This window comes from Pieris napi, chromosome 17 (genome assembly GCF_905475465.1).
Source record: "Pieris napi chromosome 17, ilPieNapi1.2, whole genome shotgun sequence".
In the NCBI taxonomy this organism is placed as follows: Eukaryota; Metazoa; Arthropoda; class Insecta; order Lepidoptera; family Pieridae; genus Pieris; species Pieris napi.
In genome coordinates this window covers 9,775,634-9,789,175 of record NC_062250.1, presented here as the reverse complement: position 1 = coordinate 9,789,175, position 13,542 = coordinate 9,775,634, and the positions used below count along the sequence as shown (strand labels likewise).

At 35.3% G+C, this 13,542-nt stretch overlaps 1 protein-coding gene across 6 annotated transcripts in view; it reads left to right on the top strand.

The window, feature by feature from the left end:
* The first annotated feature begins 931 nt into the window (after positions 1-931).
* Positions 932-13,542, top strand: part of LOC125057907 (facilitated trehalose transporter Tret1-like) — a 30,375-nt gene continuing 17,764 nt past the window's right edge. Inside the window, exons 1-7 of one of the 6 annotated variants that reach the window (XM_047661867.1) lie at positions 932-1,407; positions 1,809-1,906; positions 2,823-2,957; positions 3,915-3,998; positions 8,724-8,999; positions 9,614-9,734; positions 10,134-10,268. In XM_047661867.1, the coding sequence (XP_047517823.1) occupies positions 1,365-1,407; positions 1,809-1,906; positions 2,823-2,957; positions 3,915-3,998; positions 8,724-8,999; positions 9,614-9,734; positions 10,134-10,268 (892 nt within the window). In that variant the 5' untranslated portion in view covers positions 932-1,364. The remainder of the gene's footprint in view (positions 1,408-1,808; positions 1,907-2,822; positions 2,958-3,914; positions 3,999-8,723; positions 9,000-9,613; positions 9,735-10,133; positions 10,269-13,542) is intronic. The other 5 variants (XM_047661868.1, XM_047661864.1, XM_047661865.1 and 2 more) reach the window with 5 other exon arrangements.

Below are 13,542 nucleotides of genomic sequence, written 5' to 3'. Positions count from 1 at the left end.
TGTTCGATATCTTAATTCCATGATAGCCTCGAGGTCAGCATCGAGGTTTGAAAACCTAGGAAGAAGCAATATATGAACTATGAAATAATCGATAATTCAATATAGTGAGTGCACTAGGATAGGTGACCAGCCATTCAGACGTCAGAATGGACGGTCACTAAAATTGTTATGGTTCTGCCAAGGTACTAAGGAAGCAATTGTCTTATAGTAGAAATTAAATAGAGGCAATTCGGAAATAATTTTTGAACTATATTTTAACGTTCTACACGACTAGTGACCGTCCATTCTGACGCTCACAAAAAACACTATCACTGAAGTTGGGGTTGATGAACTTAAAGCCCGACCAATAAAATAAACGCCATCATTCCGAAATAATTTCATCAAATGGCAACATTCTGTTAAATGTCATTACCGATTGTCACTGTCATCATCTGTCAAAGTGTGTTAATGTGCTGCTTCGATTTTTCATGCTAATTCTTGGATATTCTATAGGGAGTTATAAGTGCGTTAAATACCGAAAACTATTAAACAATTGTTTACCCTATGACAAAGTATTTGTCGGATGGAAAGTCTGAACTGGACTCTATAAACAATCTGTCAAATGTCATGCGATTTCCCATGTATGTGTTGCTATAATCATCGATCATTAAGCGCTCCCAAAGCAGTTTTTTTTTTGTTCGAACTTTTTTTTTTTTAATGGCGATTTGTGCATTAGCCAGCGTCAAGTATAGGATTTTTTATAATTCGTGCTTGTCTTTAGAAAATTCGACCATGTCCTCCATGTACGGTTTAGGCACTCGCCCGGTACCGCACAACCCTCCCAAAGGCCGAGAACAAATTTAAATTAAATTAAAACTTGCCCTCGAACCGGGAATCGAACCCGGTACCCCTCACCTAGCTGCCACTTAATAAGACCGCTAGGCTGTGAGGCCCCCTTGTTCGAACTTACAGAGTACTAGCGCTGACATCATGTTTCCTATATTAGTTCATAAACCCGTTATCACTGCTGTTGGCGAACAAAAGAGCGTTGAGGAAAATGTAATAATTTATACGCTGTTTTAAATAAAATAAAACGTTGCAATAGAAACCGCCTCCGGGTTTTTTGAAATCGATTCAATCTTTAATATGTTTCATGCTCTGTTGTAATTTTATTGGCGAGTGTGTGTAGAAGAAGAGTTATAAATACAAGTGTTTCGTATAATACATAATGATCCGGTAAAGGCATTTATGACTAATTCCATAACTATGATAATGTAAGTAACGCACGGAAAACAGAAGAAAATGTTTTAATGGATAAAACAATATCTAAGAATAAGTGGAAGTTATAGACATAGGTTTTATTTACCCTTAAATTGTTTGTGACGATGGACGATGGAAGAAAGTTGCAGTATATGGTGGCTTTTGCCGGTGAGTAATAATTATGAAATAACAATTTAATAATAATAACTTTTTTTCTCCCATATAGCTGATAATTTGTTTTAGATAATTTAATTATCTCTAACATGAATTCGTGAAACTAAACGTTTTAAAATGTACTCTTAGTGATATCGTTATATCTACTATATAAAAATAAGTCGGGTTTTCCTTCCTGACGCTATAACTCCAGAACGCACGAACCGATTTCCACGGTTTTGCATTCGTTGGAAAGGTCTCGGGCTCCGTGAGTTTATAGCAGAGAAAATTCAGGAAAAATTTCAACAGAAAAGCGGGATCACCAAACGAAATGTTACATAAAACGAAGCCATCTGGTGGCGAAACGGAGTTCGTCGAGTTTGCTAGTTCTGTATAATACCATAATGACGTTTCAGTATCATTATTTACTACTACAATGGGAATGATCAACTCCTGGACCTTATCTATGTTGATGAATTTTTGGTACAATCAAACTAATACCAAAATTGAAGACGTAAGTGTTAAAGCTAAAATATAGTTACTTAAATACCTGTAAATAAATATAGATATACACGATAATGTAAACAAAAAATAAAATAAATCAGTGGCGCTACAAGCTCTTTAGGTCTTGGCCTCAGATTTCTGAATCTGGTTTATCATCATTTTTAAATCTAATAGGCAAGTAAGTCTAAGCCGCCGTCGACTTTTTGGGTGTAAGACATGTCGGTTTCCTCACGATGTTTTCCTTCACCGTTCGAGCAAATGTTAAATGCGCACATAGAAAGTCTAAAGTTGGTACACAGCCGGGGATCGAACCTACGACCTCAGGTATGAGAGTCGCGCGCTGAAGCCACTAGGCCAACTCTGCTCGATAATGTAAACATAAGTTTTATAATAATTAGTCTATAAAATAGATATTTGTAGATAAAATTATACCCAGGGAACACCAACAGGCCGATATCGGACTCACAGACCACAGTTATGAAACTACAAAAGTACAAATAGGGGTCTTTTAAATGAACTTAGTGTTCTAGTTCTTCAATTGTTTTTTTAATTGTCATCGGTGAAACATTAATGCGAGTTAGCATGACAGCAAGAGACGCCTTTACCAATGACAATTAAGCGAAGCACAGAACAGCACAGAACTTAGCACATATATATATATAAAAGGCGGTGGAATTAACGAATATTACAGATACCGGCAAACATCTTGAACATTAAACTAGGGAGTGGGGGAAAGTTTGCGCAGCTCGGGACCCAAACGTCAACTGATTTACCAATCACGCGATCGAAACGTCACTCTCCCGCCGCCCAGGGATACCTAAAAATCGCTTCTGCGCAGGCAAGGACATTTGTTCAAGATGTTTGCCTGTATCTGTAATGTATCGAAGTAAGTTTAGTATGGTTTAAAATACTTGTATTGTTTTAAGGTCGAGGTTAATTGGTTCTATAGGATGATACCAATCGGGCTAGTGGTTGGTTCAGTGGCGGCCGGATATCTATGTGATCGTTTTGGCCGAAGGACTACAATATTAATTGCAGTGGTGACTTCAACGTGTGCATCGGTAATACAGAATGTTTACAAGATTTAATGTACAAAAAGATAAGTTAACTATGTTAAACCCAATGCATCATATCAGTGGCGTAGCTACCTTGGGTGGCACCCGGTGCGGCAGTTGGTGGTGTCACCCCATCGAAAGTAAAAAGCAATAAATTTTATATGATAAAGATCGCGAGTATGGGACGGGGAATCCCCACGACAGCTTTAGGCTCTTTTGCGGGAATCTCCGAATTCTACACAGAGCTGAGCTAGTGCTAGGGGAGGAATCCTTGAAAAATAAATTTTTATGCTATCGATTTTTTTTTGTACATTGTTCTTAAAGTTGAGATACCTGGTGGGTGTCACCCCAAAAAAGGTGACAAACGGTCCGGCCCGCCCCCGCCGCCCCCCCTTTGATACGCCACTGGATCATATATATATTTTGTCTATATTGACTTCGAATACTATAAATAACCTCTTTATAGAAGAGATTCTGCTTCCTGGATGATCACCAGTTACCACCAGTTTGCCACGTAGACTCATTTTCCGCAATTAGACGATCATTTGTTCTGTTGTGCGTTACGCGATGCTGCCCATGGAGACGCACATACGCTCGGCTCTGCCTTTGCATATTTCGGCGTGTTCGCTCGAACCGGTAATGGCGTCGTGTCAGTATCAACATGGATTCTGACGACAAAGATACTGGGTGTCACTTTAATACACTCTACTCAGAACTGCGAACTTAAGAGCTAAGAAGAGCGTCAACGCTTGTACGAGTTGCGCGTGTGCCAAAAGGCGCGCATATACGTGGCTACACGCGTTTCCAAAGACGAGCTTATACGCTCGTAATAACGCTAGTCTGTAACCGCCCTGAGCTCACAATTAGTCACGTGACCATTTTTTCACAGTCTCGTATAATACGACACGTACAATAAAAAAATCCTTTAATTAAAAAAGTAGTTAGTTAAGTTGAATGTTTTAGGTACTTTCTGCCGTAGCGACCACAGCATGGATGCTGTTCATGACTCACATACTTTGGACTTCCTCTTGGGGTATTATGTCGAGTGTATGTATAACTTAGTTATTATAAAGTCAAGTAGATTTGAAAAGATTTTCTTATGGGTGAACGCTCTTCGTGATACCAATGCATGGTAATAGAATCCAGAAAAGATTTTCAAGATTACGTAACTAAGGGTCGATTCGACCAAACAAGAGTAAATCTTAATCTTAGAATAAATCGTCAGTTAATCGAGAGTAAATCAATTTTACGTTTTACCAACTACAAATTCTAAGAATAGTGTGCTTATTCGGGAATTGCTACTATACCGCCGTTTCGCACGGAATAACAGCTATTCCTAGAATAATTTAATGGCGTTAGTCAGTCCAATCAGCTGATTTCTATTTTCTGCCATTTCACAAATATGTATTCTGTGTTTTAATTGCAAGTCAACGCAACGCACTAAATTAATAGTCTAGCATTGTATAATGAAACGTTTAAACAATTTATTATTTATTTATTTTTAGATTTTTTATTTTCTATAATATTAGAATGAAATTCAACTGGGCTCAACAGAAGTTCCTTTTTAGACGAAAGCCTCAAACAAACAAGAAATAAAAACTTTTTGTTGTCGTTTGACACCTGTTAAAAGCTACTTTTTCACACTATAATACGGCAAAATCGAGTTGACATGATGTATGCTCTTACACTGTCCCGTTGTAGAACAACATTTATTTGCCGAGTTTTATTTTCGTTCACCATTCTCTTGCTATTCGCATATTGTTATTCCTAGCACAATTATACTATCGATTACGTGGACAAACGACTATTATATGGATTTACTCGAGATTAAAATCATGAAATAGATTATTCTTGGTATAGTTACTCGTGTATAAATTGAAGTTTGGTCGAATCGACCCTAAGACTTTAAAAGTGCTTAGAATATTAAATGATAATGTTTATGCTAACTAAACAAATTATTAAAACTTTTGGATGCTATTTTTATGCGTCAGTATCTGTGAATGAATATATAATATTTAGAAATAATGAAATTTTTAATTGGCGGTAGATAGTACCGGTGAACTCCGAGCTGGTACTTTCCTGGCTCAACGAATAAGTATCGCAATACAGCGACACTGCCACAGGGTCTAAACTTTTTAAATTAGTTTTGATATTCTATTTAATTATTTTTATTATTACTTTGTAGGTGAAGAAAATTGTAGGTAAATACCTACTGTAACTTGATTGTAAATATTGTTACGAATCCTCAATATTGACTATTTATATTATACAAATACTTCTCCTTATTGTCATAGATTGGTTTGTTGGCATCAGCCATTTAATATCGACATTGAGAGTCTACTATTTAAAGGCTTCTGCTTAGTTAGACCGCTCAATCGAACTGAGGGCCACACCAACCAGTTCCTGTATTTAAGCAACCAGCATTTGTCATTAACCAGTTTCGTGACATTTCGTGTACTCGTTCCACGACCGAACCCGAATCGACCACAGAGTCGAACGGCAGTCATAGGAACGAGTGTCAAAGATTACTTTAATATTTAAAATTATGATAAATAACGTTTAATAATAATAAGTAATCACAAATTCATTACATTCGGCCGTCCGACTACGTGCGATCTCCCGACGCACGGTATATAATCATGGAAAGGTTTTATAAATTCAAATAAGTACACTAACAAGATATTTTAGTTTCATGTGAACTAATTGTAACCTATCTATACATTTGGTTTTAATCAATTATTCATTACATTCGGCTATTATTTGGATTCAGATTGATTTTGTTACTTTTGTTACTTTCGCTATCAGACGTACTACTGCTTCTAAATTATCATTATGTTCGGACACATTTATATTGATCCACGGCGAATCCTGTCTACTGCAACCACACTATAAACTCCCTGGTGCAAATAATGCACTTTCCTAGGCTCCATGAGGATAAAAATTACATTAAATAAGGTGAGTGCAAGAAGTGCAAAACTACATAAAATATACAATTACTTAGGCAAAGAATGGAACAAAACTAAGCAATCAAAACATTTTGTAGACAATGAAAGGGACAATAACATAAAGAAAAGTGCCTAATCAAATCTCAAAATATTGTTCAAGTACATAAGGAAAATATAATATTTGACAGTATAAACTGTGTTCAGATAATTTAATATGCCCCGTAGACTTAACCATGTTATTTCTAGCTTGTAAGTTGCACCATACCTGAGATGAACTTGATAAATGTCAATGTCTATTCTACCTAGTCCTGCTTCATTTCTAGGGATCCTTTATTCTGTTCAAATTAAATTGTTAAAGATGACTCTGGCCTGGACCAACTGCAAACATCTTAATAACACACTGCACAAGATATTTTATATCAGTCTGTGACATATCTGCATTTTATTTCATTTCATTTCATTTCATTTCATTTCATTTCATTTCATTTTATTTCATTTCATTTCATTTCATTTCATTTTATTTCATTTCATTTCATTTCATTTCATTTCATTTCATTTCATTTCATTTCATTTCATTTCATTTCATTTCATTTCATTTCATTTCATTTCATTTCATTTCATTTCATTTCATTTCATTTCATTTCATTTCATTTCATTTCATTTCATTTCATTTCATTTCATTTCATTTCATTTCATTTCATTTCTATTTCATTTCATTTCATTTCATTTCATTATAAGCTTTATTTAAGTTCATGATGTCACAAATAATTGATGGAAATATATAATTTTAAAGTCTTCCTTCAAAAAAAAGGCTTACTGGTAAAAGCTACTTCCTTGTGTCTGTAAATTACTCTTTACAAATTATGTATTATACATTTTCCTTGTACCTGTATTACTAAAGAATTTTCATATTAACACAATATTGTTCAATAAAATGCTCACAAGTGAGTGATAGAAGTAAACCAAATTCAGGAAATAACAAAATCTAAAATATTATAATGTTACTAAATTTTCTTATTTTTATTTTAAATATATCCATGAATATTTATTTATGATTATATGAATATTACAATGGTTCACTTTAATAACAAAAAATGAGTAACTCTTAATGTTCTTTTTTTTTTTTCTAGACACATGACCTCTAGGATACTCACATGACTCATGATAGGCATACATAGCCTCTGGTAGCTGAAGCACACTTGGCTTCCTATTGTGGGCACACATAACCCTCTAACGACCAAGCACACATGGCTCGGCAGGCATACATAGCCTCTAGTAGCTGAAGCACACTTGGCTTCCTATTGTGGGCACACATAACCCTCTAATGACCAAGCACACATGGCTCAGTAGGCATACATAGCCTCTAGTAGCTGAAGCACACTTGGCTTCCTATTGTGGGCACACATAACCCCCTATCGACCAAGCACACATGGCTCGGCAGGCATACATAGCCTCTAGTAGCTGAAGCACACTTGGCTTCCCATCGTAGGCACACATAACCTACCAAGCACACATGGCCAATAGGCACACATCACCCATTAAGCACACATGGCTCGATAGGCATACATAGCCTCTAGCAGCTGAAGCACACTTGGCTTCCTAATGTAGGCACACATAACCTACTAAACACACATGGCTAATAGGCACACATCACCCATTAAGCGCACATGGCTCGATAGGCATACATAGCCTCTAGTAGCTGAAGCACGCTTGGCTTCCTATTGTAGGCACACATAACCTACTACGTACACATGGCTCGTTAGGCATACATAGCCTTTCAGTATGTAAAGCACACTTGGCTCTATAGGCGTACATAACTTCTAGTAGCCAAAGAAAACGTGGGGCGTTCGATTTCTATTTATTTATAGCAATAACATTAATAATCGTATAAAACACTTGTACGCACCTTAGATTGGGTCCTTATCGCACTTCTGAATTGTTATGAATCCTCAATATTGACTATTTATATTATACAAATACTTCTCCTTATTGTCATAGATTGGTTTGTTGGCATCAGCCATTTAATATCGACATTGAGAGTCTACTATTTAAAGGCTTCTGCTTAGTTAGACCGCTCAATCGAACTGAGGGCCACACCAACCAGTTCCTGTATTTAAGCAACCAGCATTTGTCATTAACCAGTTTCGTGACATTTCGTGTACTCGTTCCACGACCGAACCCGAATCGACCACAGAGTCGAACGGCAGTCATAGGAACGAGTGTCAAAGATTACTTTAATATTTAAAATTATGATAAATAACGTTTAATAATAATAAGTAATCACAAATTCATTACAATATGAAATTTATAAACAAGATTTATAGATATTTTTTTCTTTTGTTATATTCCTACCTAATACGAATTCTTTCATACAAAAAGTCCGAGAGTTGTCTGCTGCGATATTGCGGGCTACTCGATTGTGGGGAAGTTGCATGGATCTGGTTAGCACTGTGCCTTATTAAGTTATGTTAGCTATTTCAACTATGCATTTGCGTGTTGCTCCCACGAGAATATAAGTGCGTGCTCCTATTTCACCATGCCTACAGCTGATAGAGGACAAATCTCCGTATGAATGACTACTTCCACGTAATTTATATATCATTTATATTGTCAATTTTTGTTTACCTATAATAAAGTTAATGTATAACTTTTTAGCACTATTTGCGCTTACTATTTTTTTTCCTTGCAGAGATCGCACGAAAGCGATAAAGCCGCCCATTGCCCTCCTAATTATTAAAGTGTTCTAATTGTACTGGTTTTACAAAATTTTAAACTAAAAAGCTTATAGCACGTTTTTGAATTAATTAATATTTATATATCTTTGTAGGCAGTGAACATCTATATGGCAGAAATAGTAGATCCGGACATCCGGGGTGGTCTCATAGTAACAACCAGATGCATGTATAATTTCGGAAGTCTTTTATCGATTTGGATAAAGCCTACATCACCTAAATTATTAAATGGCTGGCTTATCGCTTTACCTATATTGTCTTTTGCTGCGATATACCCAATACCGGAGTCACCCTATTATCTGTTAAAAGCGGGAAAAGAAGACGAGGCCAGAAAAGCGTTCATGAGACTGCAGGAAAATTTTGGTACTCAAGTAAGTTGGAGATTTGACAGGATATCCACTCCACGGGTTGATTTTTACATTCTACTTAAAATAAATAAAAAATAGGATTTAGGCACAAATGTCATATCATTAAAATAGCACACCCAAAATAAAACTCTTCAATATCCGAAATATAAAAATTATAAAGTTTTTACTCTATTATACAGTACTAGCAAACTCGGCGAACTCCTACAGATGGCTTCGTTTTATGTAACATTTCGTTTGGTGATCCCGCTTTTCTGTTCAAATTTTTCCTGAATTTTCTTTGCTATGAACCTCACTGAGCCCGAGACCTTTCCAACGAATACAAAACCGTGGAAATCGGTTCGTGCGTTCTTGAGTTATAGCGTCAGGAAGGAAAACCCGACTTATTTTTATATAGTAGATATCTTATTGATCTTACTTTATAAACTACTTATACATAGTTTTAACTTAAATATTGAATTGTTTATGTTCTAAACCATTATGTGGACACGTTCGATACAAAAAAGTTGAACAAAAAGTAACTTTTCTGGAATCGCTTATTCTGTCATAGTTTGAAGGCGCAACGGTCATCACAATCGCAATTTAAAATTTGTCGTTATTTTTTGGATTATTTGTTGTAGGAAATTGAACCTGGATTTCAAAGAATGAGGGTACATGCTAAATTGGAGTTGGAAAATCCTAACACCTTCATTGACTTTCTCAGCGATAATATTTATCGTAAAGCTGTGATAATAACGTTTGGTGAGTTACAATTTAAAATCAGTAGCCTGCTCAAATCTCTCAAAAAGCCTAGTCATTCTAGGCATTCCACCATATTGGCCCAGGTGATCGACAATGATGTTATTGAGGAGATGGAATTACCATCCAAAGTGTCCAAAATACGTTTTTGATATAACAGTGAAATTTAGGTAGGGTCCTCAAGATAGGTGAAAAACAAATTTCAGTATCGCAGTACCAGGCGTCTCTATCTCTCATCAAACTGCTTAGATACGAGTGACGAGATCCGCGTTCAATGTATATTGAAAATGTGTGATTTCTCTTTATACATAGGTACACGTATTTGTTTATTTGTTTCATGAGATGACCCAATAATCTTTCTTTTTTCTAATTCTTCCCCAGTTTAATATGTTTTTATTACAGGTTTAGAATTGATATTTCTTTTATCGGGAACAACTGCGATTCCAGACCACTTCCTTACTATATTGAGTGAATGTAAGATAAACTTTAGTCCTTGGAAAATGTTGGTTCTGGATGTTGTTATCAAAATTGTTATTGGTAAGTTACGCGTATCCCATATAGCTTTATTGATATACTCTTTATGGGGCATCGCATAATAGGTATCACCCGTATCCCTTTGACGTTGGACGTTACACAATTGAACGTTTTTTTATCACACACCATTGACTCTTCAACCAACTGCCCAACGAGGAATTTACAAATAATACGGCTTGGTTTTGGAGAAAAGACCAAGCAAATAGAATAAGTAATCCCTTTCATGCAGTGTTCGATTATCGATATTGCGTTAAATTATAATAAACTAGCAGACCGGCCAAGCGTTGCTGTGGCTAAGGTTTTTGTAATATTATATAGTAGCAGACTATTCAAGGGAAACGGTAGAAGAACACCTGTCATGGGGACCACCATGTTTTTTTGGTGGTTATGCCATTAAATTGTAGCTTATGTGAAACGTGTTGGTACTTTCAACACAGTGACTATCAAATAATAAACAAATATTTTGCAATAAAATAATATTGCGGGTATAAATTGAGATGTAAGCTATCCTATCTTTTAAGTTGGATTAAACTACACACGGTGTGCAAATTTGATTGATATCGGTTCGGTAGTTTAGGAGTCCATAGCGGACAAACAACGTGACACGTAATTTATATATTATATTAAGATTATGAAAAAGAAATTTAAACAATACTTTTGGCTCTAATTTTTCGATAGTTTAGTTTATTTATTTATTAGTAATCTTACAGTTAACATACATATTATAAAACAAAACACTTAGACAATATACATACCAAAACCAATTACATAGATAAACAATACATAATATGAAACAAAAAACATAAGTACATTAATAGACAAAAAGAAAAAAAATACTTTATTTTAATTCTCGCTCCATAGATTTTTATTATAATTAATTAACAATTCTTAATATGTTTACAGAGTTTAAGTTTTCTATACAAAACTATTATCAATTCGTCATATTAATATATATGTATAAATTTATTGTTATATTCTTTATATTATACGATTAAGTTTCTAATTCTTCAACAGGTATACTCTCAGCTTTGCTAATAGACACAGTGGGTCGTCGCATTCTTCTTCTATCCTCACTTATCGGATGTAGTATCTCCATGGCTATAATGGGACTATTCTTTGCTGAACGAGATGAGATAGCATCGCTTAAAGTCTACGGTCATATCACATTTGCAGCTCTCATTGTATATCTCATTTCCACATCACTGCGCCACATTAAGGATGTTATTCAAGTCGAAGTGTTTCCTCTGAACATAAGACCAATGGCCGTAGGAACTCTATATACTTTGGAAGGACTTGACTATCCAATTAACAATGGTTTTGCAAATCTCAAAATTGGCGTATTTGTAATTTATTGGATATATGCCGCAGTTGCGTGTGCGGGATATGTTTTTACATACTATCTCCTCCCGGAAACAAAAGGTTTGAGTTTGAAGGAAATTCAAGAGATGCTTCGAGGTGGGGATGGGCATGAACAGGAAATGACGGATAACGACAGATCAAATAGATGATTAGTGACAGAAAAGGATTGTAAAAATAATTAGTTTAGTAATATTTAATAAAAGTTATTTAATACTTAATTATAATTTATTATTACCCAAGTTTCCCAAGCTTTGATTTAAGAGTCTATATAGTTAAGAAACCGGCATGCCTTAGACCAAGTGGCTGTGTCAGGCACAGAAGGTTGATCACCTTATCTTTTAGAAAAAACAAATGATCACCAAACAAATACTGAGGCCCTGTAGTTTTTCTCTTTCGACCTTGACCACGCCTTCGTGAGTATTCTCCCGTCTCACGGTATCGCTTCCAAAGTCTGTAGATAACAGAAGGGGCTACTCCTAGATCATTTCCTACATAACGCATAGTTCGACCCTCTTCAAGCAAAGCGATAGCTCGGGAGACATGCAATTCAGTCAGATCTGGCATTATGACCTAAACTCACTCGCTTAAATGAATAACAAAAATTCAATGAATGGCAAAATCTTTTAATTTTTTTTTAATAAAAAAAATACAAATTGTTTTTTTTTATTAATTGTAGTAATTAACAAATTAACAAGGTAAAAAATAGCGTACAAGTTAATTTAAATCTAATTTTAGTTTAAGCAATAGAAAGGAGAAAAATCTTGTTCCGCTAATTGTTTTGAGCAGTATATAATAGGGGGGTAAACGAGCTTGCGGGACGTCCAAAAAGGGCAGTCATCGCAGCCCATAGACACCCATTTTAGTGGGTGCGTTGCCGGCCTTTGAGGGAGGAGTATACTCGTTTTTTGAACATTTGGAGGTCGTATCTCTGAGGAAAGACCCCCACCGGGAGTTGATTCCTAAATCTATCTATATATATATAATGAAAATGATCTTCGTTTGAGGCTCAATCACGCCTAAACCACTGATCGTATCGACATGAAACTACCACCATTCGATGCGAAATTTTTCCTAGATGGTTTATGGCTATTTATAATTCCAACGTTCCTTCATTTTTTTATTTCTGTTTTACTTTTATGAAAATTTATCCATACGGACTTCACCGCGGAAACATTCGGGGAGGCTTCCTAGAACCTCTAAACGTCAACATCTGTTAAAAACTCGATTTTCGAAATATTTCAATTTTCTTAGCGGGAAGTTAAAAAGAAGAATAATAAAAATATGAAAAAAAATAAAATAATGAAACATAAAATTTATTTTAATTCGTCCAGCAAACCGGGCGCGAAACGGCTAGTAGCTAGATAAATTAACAATGGGCTGTATCATTTGACAGTTGTGTGACAGTGACAAGATTTAATCACGATATTAAGTTTTTACGGTAATTGGCAACAATAGTAAACAGGTATTAAACGGATATTTTGTATTGCCAAAGTGTCAGGACGTGGTTGAAACTGGTTTAGCTACTTATAACGTTGATGTCAGATCTCAAAAGGCTTTGAGGAAAACACTACGTGCGTGCGCGAACAATTTATTGAGAACCTGTATAATACAATTTGAAAATAAATCGTTTGGTATTTTAAAAATTTATTCATATTTGATCTGTGCAACGTATTGCTAACTAAAGGTAATCCGATATGAGAGATTTCCTTACGATTTTTCCTGTTAATCTTAACATTATGTAGTAAACAAATGAATATAAAATTGAGGACGATATTAAGAAAAGTGAAGGAAAATGATAAATTTTATCCGTGATATTGTTATAATTTGAAGTATTATTTATTTCCCTAATAATGGAGGATGGAAGAAAGTTGCAGTATGTGGTCACATGTGCCGGTAAGTTTGTTTCAAATAAAGGATA